Here is a 14,170-nt window from a genome sequence, read left to right as displayed (position 1 = left end):
GAATGGGAGATACGGTATAAACCTATAGCAGAAAATTTCCGATCTCGATTCTGAATTTTTAATTCGATTGAAATGCTAAAAGCTCGCTTTCCAATTCGGATTCAAAACTAAACGGCTTTGCAATTCGAACGTGCAATCCTCGAAATCCCCGGCGTGCGATTACATGCAGCAACATTGAATCGCGATTTCGCGCGCTCACATCATAAATTATGCGCTTCCGGTCCTCTCACCATGGGGAAAGAATGAAATAAATGGGATGAGGTGGTGGTGCCGACGACGATGGGGACGGAGGTGATGGCGCACGCGCTGTAAAAATGTGGAAATGTCCCTTATACAACGAAATGAGAAAAAGAGAGAGAGAGAGAGAGAGAGAGAGTCGTTGAATATCAGAGGGGTGGCGTGTGGTGGAAAAGAGGAACGAAGTGCGCGAACGCGGAAGAGAGAGAAAGAGAAGAGAAGAGAAAGGGTACAATTAAAATTAGTGCAATTCAGTCACTTGCCGGTAATTCGCATGCCTAGCATTTATATTATTAAACCGCGCGAATTTCTCTCGCCTTTTCCATAGCCTTCCCCACTTTTAGAATAACGGACGCGTAGACACACGTTCACGTATATGTATCACCTAGTTTTAAATGTGTAGATGTACATGGACGTTCATCTCTCTTTCTCTTTCTTTTTCCACCAAGCGACCATTTACATCGTATTCGTTCTCGGTCTCGTTCGACTTTCAGCTTCGTGAACCAAGTGCGAGAAAGTGAGAGCTTTAGCTATGACCACTATCCTCCGAGACAAGGAAATAATTCCTGGTTTTGAAATAAATTATATCTAATTGTTCTTATTACGAGGATGATAGGACTTTATTATTCTCTATTCAATCTGGTGCCTGCGGCACCTCAACATTTCATCACATTCCTACCATTCATCGTACGACTTTTCAACATCGCGCTCTATACGCGCTCTTATATGATTACACGTACATACGTACCTACGTGTATATATAGTACCTGCGAATATCTCGCTTGCAGTTGAAATTTTGTGCGTATGTGAAATATTGCGCGATCTACAGTTGCACATTTTTAACTGACGAAACATGCATGCTGAGTAATTCTTGTTAAACTGTCGTTCCTCTTTAAAACAAGGTCACTCTGATCCGACATTGTTGTTATAACGGTATTCTAATTTCTAACGTGACGTGTTATGTCCATTCATTTTCTCTATCAATCCTGAAGGATATAATAGATAGAATTTGCTCCGTTTAGCTTGCCTTTTAAAAAATACTTCGTGAATGAAATCCAACTATGCTGATCTTACCTTCGGATGTGTTCTCCTTGGAAATGCTACCTTCGGGTCGATCTGAAATAGAAAAGAATAAACAAATGTGATTAAATGGTTCGTTTTGAAACAAACGAATTCGTTGAATAAAAAGAAATAAGAAAGTTAGGATTTCAGTTAGCTCGCACGGATATCTATTGTTAAGAGGATTAGGCTAAAAGAACAACATATCGCGGTAGGGTATCATGGTCTAAGCTCGGTACAGCACACTCATTTTCCTTGTACGTGCTTTCGCGAATACAACGGTAAGGAAAACGACAACTACGACGACGACTAGAGGATGCTCGACGCTCGAAGTAAATCTCGGTCGACCACAAAATCACGTTGGTACGAGTAGGAGTAGTAGATATAGGTACAGAAAACTGAACGCAGATGAAAGATACACATTCGCTTGCGTGGGAGGAAGATGGCTGAGTAACACGCGCAAAAGTAGAAGCCGGGAAAAAAACGATCCGTTGCGAGTCGGGTACTTTTTCATCGAGCGAGCTCCCGCATCTCGATCCGCTTCCAAGTAATATACGAAAGTAGTTGAACGTTTTAAAAACGTTGGGAGGGGATAAAATCGGAGCCACTTTAAAGTAAGAATTTATACAGAGTGAGTCACGTAAAACGAAACCTTTTCATATCTTTGAATTTGATGATACGGAAAAACGTAAATATAAATTGCATCGTTTCGAAAAATGATGAGAAAAATAAATGTCAGGGTTAGTTTAATCTATATTATAATATCACCGTGATAATGTTTATACACGATAACATGTAAATTTATTTAAAAGAATTAATAAACTTTACAAAAAATAATTTTACTTATTGAATCAAAATACAAAATATTTTCTCATATCTTAAAAATTCTTGATGAATTTTGATTCAATCTGTATGAATACTATCTCGAAATCAATATTTCAGTCGCGTCAGAACGCGTGACCGTTTCATACAAGGCACAGATGAAAATTTTTGCCCCGCTTTGGTCGTGCAAAACGCATTACGCGAAAGTAATAAACGTCGATCTCGTTTAACATCGATCAATGGTAGCTAGTACACCAATGAGGATGAGGAAGAGAAGGACGGTGGACATGAGGAGAACGATGACGACGTCGACGTCGGTAGTAGTGACGCTTAAAGCGGTTTAGTCTTCCCTCCTACGTGACGAAACTCGAGAACGTGATCCTTCGGGAGTGCCCTAATTCTTGCTATACTACCTCCCTTTCTCCCTTCGCTTTCGCTCTACGCTTTGACCAAACGGCGTAATCCAAAATTTATTCAGCTGGTGGTGCAGCTGCCGCGTTGCCCTATCGGATAGGGACAAGCCATTTATGCTGATTAGTGTTGCTTTTGCGTGGTACGGTTTGTTTATCAGCGAGACTACTACCGTCTTATCGGCATCGTCCCTATCTAGAGCCACGTTCTAATACACTCGACGCATTCCACTATCTCGATCTAACGCGCTCTCTCTTAGCTTTCCATCACCGATTCTAATACTCATACTCTCTCTTTCTCGTAGAAGATGCCAGATCTCCTCGTCCTTTGGCTTCTATGCTTCGCCTCATCAATACGATAATTTACTAAATACATCTAAAGCTCACAGCTATTCGACCAACTTGGTTTTAATACGTAGAAATATTGTTGGCATATATGATCCATGCAATGATTTATGATGATTCTTTCCTACTCGTAGATCATTAGATAGTTCATTTATATTATTTCCAACTTTTCGTTTTATTCTTTTAAGATCAATTATCTATTAACCTGCAATTCCTTATATTTTATCAATAAAATCGATCTTTTTTATCGACAATTTGAAAAGAAATACCGAGAAAATCAAAGAATAAGGTATTAATTTGATTTTTCATTTTTCCTCCAAAAGTATTCTTTGTTCTGCCGAATTTCTTCCCGTAAAAGAAGAAAAGGATAGCAGATGAAAGAGGAATGCTTGAGCAATTCTCCTTCCCTAATTTTGATCTTTAATACTTTTTTTAACCACGAGTATGATTACTCTTGATGCGAAGGAAGATAAACATATAGCTCGGAGGTAACGTGGAAAGTTGTAATGACAAGCAAGGAAAGCGATCGAACAAAACCAATGAGTAGGAGAATGATAGAGAGAGAGAGAGAGAGAGAGAGAAAGAGGGGGATAGAGAGAGAAAGAGAGAGAGAGAGAGGGAGAGAGAGAGAAAGAGAGAGAAAGAGAGAGAGAGATACTCTATTCCGTTCCGTTTACAGTAGCCGTGCGCTACCGGCATGGCTTCCCGTCTCTTGCTCCGTTCGTTCTTTCGTTCATCCTCTCTTTCTGAACCTCTACCAGTTTGCATAATCCCTTACGGCAAAGTTCACACTGGTTGTCGCTTCGTACTCACTCCGAATCGGGAGAACTAAGTCCATCAAGCGCCTCGCGACGTTGACTGAAGAGAGAAAGATAGAGAATGAAAGAGAACTTGCCATCTTTCTCTATCACTCTCACTCTTCCTACTTTTGTGTTTGTCTTTCTCAGTCGTACTTTCTCCGCTTTCTGACTTTCTACGCGGCTCGCGGAAAGAGAGAAGAAGGTAGAAGAAGAAGAAGTAACGTCCCATGGGAAGTTGCTTACTACCCCCGCAGGAACAAGTTACAACGGATTCCACACGGCGCAACTTGTGCTCGCGACCCTCCAGTCTGAGAAATAGGATTACCAACTCTCCAACGTGTTTTACATAATGAATTTCCCTCTACAAAATTCCTTGAACACAAAACAGGACTCTTGCTTAACGCGTTGATCTTGGTACATATACCCGAAAGTACATGTGGATATATGTAAAAACGTGTGTCTGTGGACGTAGAGTATATCTAGCATCTAGCAGATAACTTAACAAATTCTCTCTTAATTCTTGCTGATTTTATACTCTATTAGCTATTTTAAATCTACGTCGACCATATATTGGTTTCAATATTTTTTTCTAATCGCTATTCGATAATTAGAGCCACTTTTCTCAGTCCTAATCTCTGATACTTCAATACTCTGATCCTCTAATATATTAGAACGTCGAAGCAGACTAAACAAGAAAGTTTGTAATTATAGACTTTCTTTTTCTTTTCTGGATGTATAATGTTTCTTTTCTAATACATATTTCATTTTCAAAAGATATAAAGAATACACTGTTATAGTAAATGATGATAAGAAGGCAAGTAAAATAGAATAATAGAAGAGATTGAATTATTGTGGAAGTATGAAGAAAGAGAAAAAAAGATAACATTATAGAGAAAAATCAAAAGACACGAAGTCGTTTTCAAAAATGTAACCCAGTTACCTAATATCTCACGAAAAGTCACTAAGCATCGACGAAAAAGACAACGACGATTACGATAGAAATTCAATCTGGTTGGCATGCCTGAAAATTGGAAGAGTCATCTATACCCTCCCGTTTCTCGTCTCCTATCTAGGCGATTCTGGAAAGAGAGAACCTTGACTCAAATGGGAAGCATTTGGAAAAGTAATTCACGATGCTATTCTTCGAGTTTCGATTCTCTAGGCGTTCTCTCGAATGCCGGAATCTTCGTCTTCAGTGGTACATCTGGGAGTAATAGAAAGAGAAATTTCACGCGCGAGAACGTGCTAATTTCTTCGAAATTCAAATTCGATCGACTAGCATGGCTTAAAAGCACTTCATAAAGAACTCTAATCCCTGATAATTTGATAATTGTACGATATAAATATTATCTGTAAAAAAAGAATAATTTTACGATATAGTATTTGTAATGTTAATGTTGTCGAATAATGCATACCCTTAATGTTTAGGAAGCTCAATAGATTCCAGAAATGATGATGCGCACAAGGAATCGAACCCATTAATTCTCAAATAATTTACGTATTTCAACAGGGAACCACAAAATTCTATGATCTAGATTTCCTATTCGCAAAGCAAATTGAGTGATCCTATGCACGAATAGATAGATAATATAAATGAATGATGTCACGATTCCAAGAATTTCAATTTATGATCAGTAATTTTAAACATAAGACATAATTAATACTGCTTCGGGATTTGGTACAATTCCATTAAAAACGATGAGAACTCTTTCTAAGAAATTATTTCTCGTCTTTCTTCATTCTTTTCTTTCGTATTTATTATTCTAATCCTTCATATTTTAATCCTACTTACATATGTTTTGTAAATTTTTTTTACTAAAAGTAAGAATAAAAATTACACATATTTCGATTTTTATATAGTCTCCAAAGTTTTTTTCATTAGTGCCCTGAGACTTCGAGTTTAAGAATTAACGAAGAGATCCACTTTAAAGAATCGAAAATTCTATGTATCTAAAAATGCATCATTCAGATAACAAGAAGACTATAATTATTCTTTATTAAAGAATTCTAAACCCGAATTATGTTTGCATTTAAATAAGCAACGCATCGGTGAGATTTCACATCTCTCTCGAAATTTCGCATTAAAGAACTTTTTCGGGTCGGATTCGATATCAAGTTTCTTTCAACACTTCATGTTGAAAGTTAAGTGTGGACTTAAATGGGTGGATAGAAAGAGGGGTCTAAGCATTGCTCAAGGTTTAACTTCAGTCTCGGTAAGATCGGAGTAAATATCTGCGAGCTACAAGTGGGAGATTTTCTTACTCTCTAACCCTTCTTCTGACGCACTCCTTCCATCGTGCTTTACTCTCCCTTCAAGCTTTCTCTTTCTATCTCTAATTCTGTCTGTCTCCACTGCACATTTTGCAAGTTCAAAAAGTATCGAATAGTTTTGTTGGTTACATAATAGAAGTTGAAAGGTTTTCAACGATAAAGAAACTTTTGATTGACACATCTTTTAACGTTTCCTCTATGATTTTCTATGCGTTTCCTTTCTTTGAATAGTGCGAACTTGTTTCGTATCTTTCTTTAAGACGGAAAGGGAACGTCTCTAAGTTATTTTTTTTTTCTTCTATTCAAGGTATTTTCTAAAATGTTTTTTTCAAATTATATTCGAAGAAATAAACTGAAAAACAAAAAATGTGTTTTTTTCTTTTTTACAGAAAACTCGAACAATGAAGAAGCGCTGAAATGTAAAATACCAAACATCTTTCAAAGATTTCCCACGTATAACTTAATCCGAGTGTTCCTGCTGTTTCCCATATTTTCTGCAGTTTATGTCGGTGACGCACATTTCTCGACTGCTGCAACTTACTCGAGTTCGTCTACCGTCTACGTAACCTGAATTTTAATCGAGTCAGAGAAGATCTTCTTTTATCGGGGAGAATGCTAAAGTAATGACTTCCACCCACGGCATGACATATCCGGTGTAAAATGTACGACGTTCGAGGACAATAAAAATTTTTATATTTTCACCGTAGTTCATAAAGACGATAGTATAACGCGATAAGAGGAGTGGTTTCCTTCACCTAATTCATCGTAGAATGTTTAAGCGAAGAGTCCTATCAACATCATTACTACCCTTCTTTTTATTATTCCCTCTGCTTATCTTTCTCTCTATCTATATTTGTATCTCGTATTCCTATGAAAAAATATTTCCAATTGAAAGCAAATCGAACGTGTTCAAAATGGAATTTTACATGCAATTTCACAACATCAAATACTGTCCGAAAATAAAACTTTCATAATTACAAATGATGGTCGAAGTACAAATACTTATCAAAGACCACAAAACAAAAATGTTGCTGTGAACTGAATTACAAATTTCCTTCTCATTCTCTCTTTTTATTTTCACTTTTCGATCGAATATATCGAATGAGCGAATATCGTATGAACGAACGTGCGTAAATAAATTGACACGAATTTTTAAGTTCTTTTTGGAAAGGGTAGAATCGGACAATCATGTTACAATTATTTCGACGTCGAAAGTCAAATACCTCCTAAATTTGTATTCCGAAAAAATCAAATTGATTTCGTATTGAAAGATATTCTTACGCACAATACCAAAATTCCTATTTGTTTATCCATGCTTTCGTCATTGTTTTACTGGGACAGGAAAACAAATAAAAGAAAGAATGAAGTAGTACAGATGGATTCAGGACAGAAAAATAAGGAAAGGAAAAGAAATATAAGGATAAACAAGCTGGAAACAGCAGAGACAGAAATAGAGAAAGGGAGAGTATACAAATGCAAGAGAATACATCGCCGATGCCATATTTGGAATTTTCGACAATGTGCAACACAACGAGAATTATTATTAAATTTTAGAGACCACCGATTCGTTACCAGCTCTCGACCCAACGCGAAAGGGTGATGGCGGTGGTCGCAGTGGTGGCATTTGCCCGCTTCAAATACCCGGTTAATTCGTCTGGCAAATTAAAAGCAAATACGCGACGGTGATTTTGCAACTGATGATTTCCTCTTTGATACCACGTATGTACGTTCCCCTGCCATCACCATCACCACTCCTACTGTTTCCGCTGACGCAACCACCTTTCGTGTTTCCCTCACTTGCCGTTCTTCCAACTTTCTTTTTTATTATTTCGCTTTCGCGGCAACGACAAGTACAAACACGAGTCGACTAACACTCGGCTCTTTTGTATGTTGGTTCCTTTTGTCATCTATTTTTTTCTCGAGATTTTGCAATGACGAGACGTTGACGCCTACGCCATATTTTGTCTCTCTTCTCTCTCTTCTCTCTTTTTTCTCTCTCTCTCTCTCTCTCTCTCTCTTTCTCTTTATCTTTCTTTCTCTTTCCTCTTTCGCATCGTCTCTTCAGAGCTTTAGCTGTTTCTTCTCTCTTTCTCTTTTCCTCCCGGCTTTCCACCTCTCGTTTATGTTCGCTGTGCTGCTTTTTCAGTACGACGCTAACGTCTCGCAAGCTTTCCGACTACTAGACGCATGCACGATTCTGCGTTGGAATCTCGAAAGAAAGAAGACAAAACAATACACGGCACTCAGCTATCCGAGGAAGTGGGAGAGGAGATTTTATACAAGGCAAGAGGATGAGTTGGAAAGCGAGAATACGAAAAAGGAGGCATTTCGGACATCGAAATGCACCACAACAAAGGGGAGATTCTTCAAACATCGTCGTTGACGATTTGCAAAGAGAGAAAGAAAGAGGGGGGAAGAGAGCGAGAGAGAAAATATGAGATCATTCAAAACGACAATCTCCGAGAATAACGAAGAAGTAAGAGAAAAAGTTCCTTCTCTTTTTTACCTTATTTATCTTTTTAAAAATCCATAGAATGCGACTCGCCATTGAGAAAAATCAAGAAAAGTTTCAAGCTTAGTGCCAGTATGACAGGACCGAGTACAAAGACGACACGTAATGGATGATTGAAATGGATTACAAAATCCATCGGATGACTTTGATCGGGAGTATCGAGCACCGGTAGAAGTAAAGCGAAACTGCGAATCGTACAAGAAACTGCAAGAGGATAGAAAGTTCGGCTTTTCTTGCTCGACGAGAAACTTCCTAGTCTCGAAACTGTCCGTAATGGTCGTCGCAACTGTCATCCGTGGATACTTTTGGATGTCAGCTGGATACACGGAAACTAAAGTAATGTAGGACATTCACTAAAGTAGATTGCGACGCGGGAGGAAGTAAAGAGAAACGCGAAAGTTCTACGGCCATTTCAACTTTTGCAAAAAAAGGACTATACGAAAGAATCAAGATACAGAGAATCTTCTTACATGTACGTTATACTGCGGAAGGCAGAAAGAATTTTTCACTTCGAACTCTCGATGTTGAACTATCGATGAGATATCGGCCTCGACGATATCGCTTCTCCTAATAGTCATAGTATATCTAACTTCGCAAAAGAAAAGAGAAAAAGAAAAAATTATATATTTCTATGTATAAGTATACGCATATATGTATATATATATATATATATATATATATATATATATATATATATATATATATATATATAGATAGATACGATAATAAAAACACCTACGTGAGACGAAGAGATTAGATTAGATTGATTTAAATAATATAACTCTTTTGAAAAAGTTTTAGAAAACCTCGAATTATTTCACGGATTAAATGTTATTACTGTAATTCATTAATTATATGGATTATAGTCTGAATTATCAGAATTTCAGTTACGGTGGATGTTTATCTATAGACGTTTGCAACTGGTATCAATGATAAAGTTTTCCGTAAAGTTAGAATACATTTCTTATTTGATAGAAGCCGCAAATAACGTAGTAAATTACTCGAAGATACTGAGTATAGATTTATTATATCTATAAGTAGATCCGCGATGGTCAGTTATTACGCGGAACTGAACGATTGCTTTTAATATTCGCACCAGCAGCGTACAGATTCTCGACCTTCCTTTTCCCTCCGGCAACCATCGACACCACCCTCGGCACTACCACTCTTCGCCAACTCCAAGATATATAGACCCATAAAAATGGACTTTGACTTCTATCCGCTGTATATTATTTTCTTCGCGGGACAAACGCGCCGTTATTGAAGGTCTCTCTCGTAACTTCACGAGACCACAATATATCCTCTCTCTCTCTCTCTCTCTCTCTCTCTCCCTCCCTCTCTCTCCCTCCCTCTCTTTCTCTCTATTTATATCTTTTTGTTTTTTTTTTCTCAAAAACGATCCTTCGTTATCATTCGAGGTTTTAGTCGGCATACGTGACGAGAATCGGAAAATGAAAACAAACGCGTTTTCATTTAGTCTCATATACCGTACATAAAATGTATTTTAACGAAATAAAGATAACGAAACGTTGGAATACCTATAATATATTTAACTTGAATATTTAAAAGTAATGTCAGCCAAAACCAATATATCGATATATCGACTCGTCAACGACCGAAGCAGGATAAATATACGGTTCATCTTGCGATACCTTTGATTCATTTTTATTCTGCCGTAGAATGAAAGAGAATGAGCTATAAAAAAATTTCTTTGTTTGTAATCACGCACAATACCCTAATACCTAGTGAACTCTATCGTTCGTAGCTGAATCGTTTCAACGAGAGCAAAAACACAGAACGGCTTTTGCTGCTCTATTACTTTTTGCCATCATTTGTTACCGACTGTTTGAGAGAGATTCGATTAGTGTAAACGAAGTGATACATTTTTTACCGGCAATAACGCGCGTCGAAATTTTGTACGCCAGAACGTCATTGACATTTGGTGCCGACTAATACTCAAACATCGTTCACAACCGAAGCGAATGGACAGCTGGCATGTGCCGACATTGCTAAATATTTCTGAAAAAAATACAAGATTTCTGTCAATGGGAAAGCTGAGAAAAATTGAAAACAAGAAATAGAAAATGATTTCAATTGGTCGTTTAAATTCTTCTGTTTCATCTCTGATCCAATTAGAATAGAAAAATACATTTTTCCGTAAATAAAATGAAACAAATGATAAAAATGCGTGGCATGCAAGTTTATCAGAATCTCGCGTTCCATGTTTCGCGACACAAAAAAGTCAACTTTACTCACGCTCATCTCATTCTCTTAATTCGGTTGGCTTTTTTCCCGAGTCCACGATTGGTTCTTCTGATGTTCCATTGTTGGATATAATTTAACCTAAAAATTGTGTTCGAAAGAAATTTTTCGAGGAACGCTATGAACGCGAATTTTAATTAACCGTCGCGCGGACGAAATTTATATGCGGATCCTCACATAAATGATGCACCATTGCATTTAATTTAATCCTTATTATAGGATTTTCTCGAAATACATGTATAAAGAATCGCAAATCCTTCGCCTTATCATATATATACTTTTTTATATTCCCGATAATTATATCTGCGAGTTTCCAATTTACTGTCTGATATTAATAATTTGATAATTAAGATAATCTAAGAAATTTATAAAATTTCAAATGTTGTTAAAAAATTGGAGAGGAAAGCTGCGTACTCTATTTGTTTACTAAAGTTATTTTTCTTTACAACAAGATGAAATGTTGTTTTATGTTTCACCTTCCCGTATATTATAATTATTATTTTATATTTATTCGGATACATAATGGCTCGTTCTTTGAGGCAATTATGAGGACGAATTTAAAACAAAGAGGTTTTGTGTGATATTGTGTATAAATTATTATTGTTATTATCTTTGTTCATATTTATATTGTGGGACCTAGTAACGGGTTTCTCAAACCAAATCATATGGTCATTCCTTATTATTATAGCACTTTCTTGATTATTGCAATGATTTTCAATAAGATTGTCTCTCGGATGTATCTACATATGGTTATATTTATGTTTAGTATATTGAGATGTTTATGAAATTTTTTGTTGTTATACTTGTGACCGATATGACAATTGATGCTATTGTTACATTATTTTATTTATAAAGCTGGTTAATTTCTACTTTGTAATTTTTTGCTGTTCCTTCTGTGTAAAGTTCGTATCATTCAGTACAACTATGACAATTAAATTGTTTTGTTGCTGAAAGTGATGTCAGGTAGATTGCTTATGATCTTTTGGTTTGTGTACAATGTTTTATTCCAATCTAATTTGTACTTATCGTTTTCTAATATGCTTTCGAATATGTATTTATAATATGACGTATATGATTATATGAGTTTGTGTTAATTTTTAGTTTATGATGTTTGCTGCTGTGTCTATCTAGGTATTCTGTTCCGACTAGTAATGTGCATTTTCCCATTATATAAATTATTGTTTCTCTAAATTGGTGATATTTTATACATTGTGTTTGTTTATTCATGATTTATTTTATTATGTTTTTCTTATAGTTTTTAATAGCTATTACGTTGATTTGTAGGACAAAGCCTTTTGTTTCTCGGAAAAGTAGTCCTGCGAGACGCCATTTATATGAAAGATATTTGTCTATTTTCGGATCTTGCATAATCTTGTAATGGTTACCATGTAGAATTTTCTTTGACCATTTCTTTTTCTTTTGTTTTATTATGAGTGGATATATGTCTTCTGGTGAGTTTTCTTATCTGAGGTTGAGTGGTGTGTATCGTACATTTGCTTTGACGACAGCTTACTGAAGTTCTGTGGTCTTATTTCGGAAATAGTTCCTTAGGGTTTTTATTTATGTTTTATGTAGTGCTTGAATGTCTAATCTTCTTTCTCCTTCTTTTCTGCTTATCATAGTTCTTTCAATGCATGAGTTTGGGGTACATTTTACGGTAGTCTATAAGTTTCGTTTAACCTATTGAGTTTTTCGAAATCTATCTTGAACCATTTTACTATTCTAAATAAAAGTGTAATAGTATTGGTATGGCGTATGTATTGATAGTTTGTTAATACATATACAGCAATGGGCCTTATATATCAATTTATTTTGCATTTTTTAATAAGTTGTTTAATTTCCATATAGTTTATGCCTGTGTTTTGGTCAAATTTTAAGTATTAGTATGTTTTTTCTGTTTCTATGTTTCTTAGTACTTCATTTTTGAGTGTTCCTCCTATTTCTTGTGTTCCCAGTTTTCCTTTTTCTGTTGTGAACATTTCATAATTGTCCTTACCAAATGCTTGTATTCCTTATGAATTCTTTTATTACTTTTAAGAGTACTTGCGTTAGTGTTCTATTTGTTGCATATATTTTGATATTATTCTTTTGATATTATCATCATCATCATTATCGTCATCATCGGCGTCGTCGTCATTATTGTTATTATTGCTATTATTATTATTATCATAACTATTATTGCATTTTGAGCAAACCAATAGGCCTATTCCAATTTTTCAACGGCCACGCCCTTTCTCTTTCCGGCTTTCCCTTCCGCGATTGTTTCTTACCACTTTTTTCCATCGACAAATATATTTCAATCTCCAATCAAATCAGTTAAAAATACAATAAATTGAAATACATACATCAAAAATACAACAAGTTATATTCAATTATTTAATAAACTATAAATTAAATTTGTTATTTTTGAAAATCCGACCTGCCTGTTCGTAACATTCGAATTTCAGATTCTACTATTGTGTACTCCGTCCAACTTTGGCTATTATCCTCTTTCACGACTTAATGAAACTCTTGTTATTCCTACCTTTCGCTTTACTCAGACTTTACCAACACCTTCATCGATTGCCTGACACAAAACTCAAATCGAATACTTAAGCGACTACTTCAAATTAATAATTAATGTAATGGTTTCTTTTTAGAAGCGTTTCTTCTCTTTTTAAATTCCTTCTTTTTTTTTTCTTCTGTTCTTCTCATCATAAGCTAAGATAGAAAAATAATGACAAATGTGATGAGACTATACGTAGCAATTATTGGACAATCGAAGAAATATTCTTTTTCCCTTATAGAATTAATAAATGAAAGATTAACAAAACGATGTATTTTTAGATGAGAGCACTGTAGTAAGTAATCAAGTAAAAAAAGGAAGTATTTTCGAATGATTAATTGAATCATATTCCGAATATGGACTGTACACTCAACCAAACTCAAGTCACTTATTTTCATAGATCATCCTAACTATTTGCTCAATACAACTACGAGACATATATACTAAAGTAAGTAGCAGAAAGCAAATGACAGCTGAAGACAAAAAGAGACAGAAAGAAAGAATAATCCGGAAGAGTCCAAAGCTTTGTAGAAGCTTCAATCGATCCTCTTGCGAACAAACAATGGGAGAATAAGTATCGATTTTGTGTGGCTTTAGAATCCTTAGGATAACCCGTCAAGGCATAAACCTCGCACTATTGTGGAAACGATTTCGAGATATTCCTGGAAGTACAGCGAACGGAACTACTGCCGACGTAATAATAGCGGCAGAAACAGCAAGGATGACGAGGACGAACCAACGAGACGATGAGAACGGACGAACAGTGACAAAACAATTAAGCAACTCATAACTGCCCAGCACAGACGCCCTCTGGACACCGTTCTCTGACCCGAATTGCGTCAAAGTGTCACGGACAACAAAGTCCACCAGACCGAAGTGAAATTGCAACTTGTGTGTCTGCATATTG

The 14,170-nt window shown here is 36.0% G+C and overlaps 1 protein-coding gene across 13 annotated transcripts in view; it reads right to left on the bottom strand.

Moving 5' to 3' along the window:
- LOC124951706 (RNA-binding protein Musashi homolog Rbp6) overlaps positions 1-14,170 on the bottom strand; it is a 596,819-nt gene that overhangs the window by 225,241 nt on the left and 357,408 nt on the right. For all 13 annotated transcript variants that reach the window (XR_007101704.1, XM_047500522.1, XM_047500531.1 and 10 more), the window contains one exon: positions 1,312-1,353. Coding sequence is in view for 12 of the 13 variants with exons in the window: in XM_047500522.1 (XP_047356478.1) it covers positions 1,312-1,353 (42 nt within the window). In the remaining variant the exon portion in view is untranslated. The remainder of the gene's footprint in view (positions 1-1,311; positions 1,354-14,170) is intronic.

This window comes from Vespa velutina, chromosome 1, assembly GCF_912470025.1.
Source record: "Vespa velutina chromosome 1, iVesVel2.1, whole genome shotgun sequence".
NCBI lineage: Eukaryota > Metazoa > Arthropoda > Insecta > Hymenoptera > Vespidae > Vespa > Vespa velutina.
The sequence above is the reverse complement of the archived record's forward strand: the minus strand, read 5'-3'. Positions and strand labels throughout refer to the sequence as shown.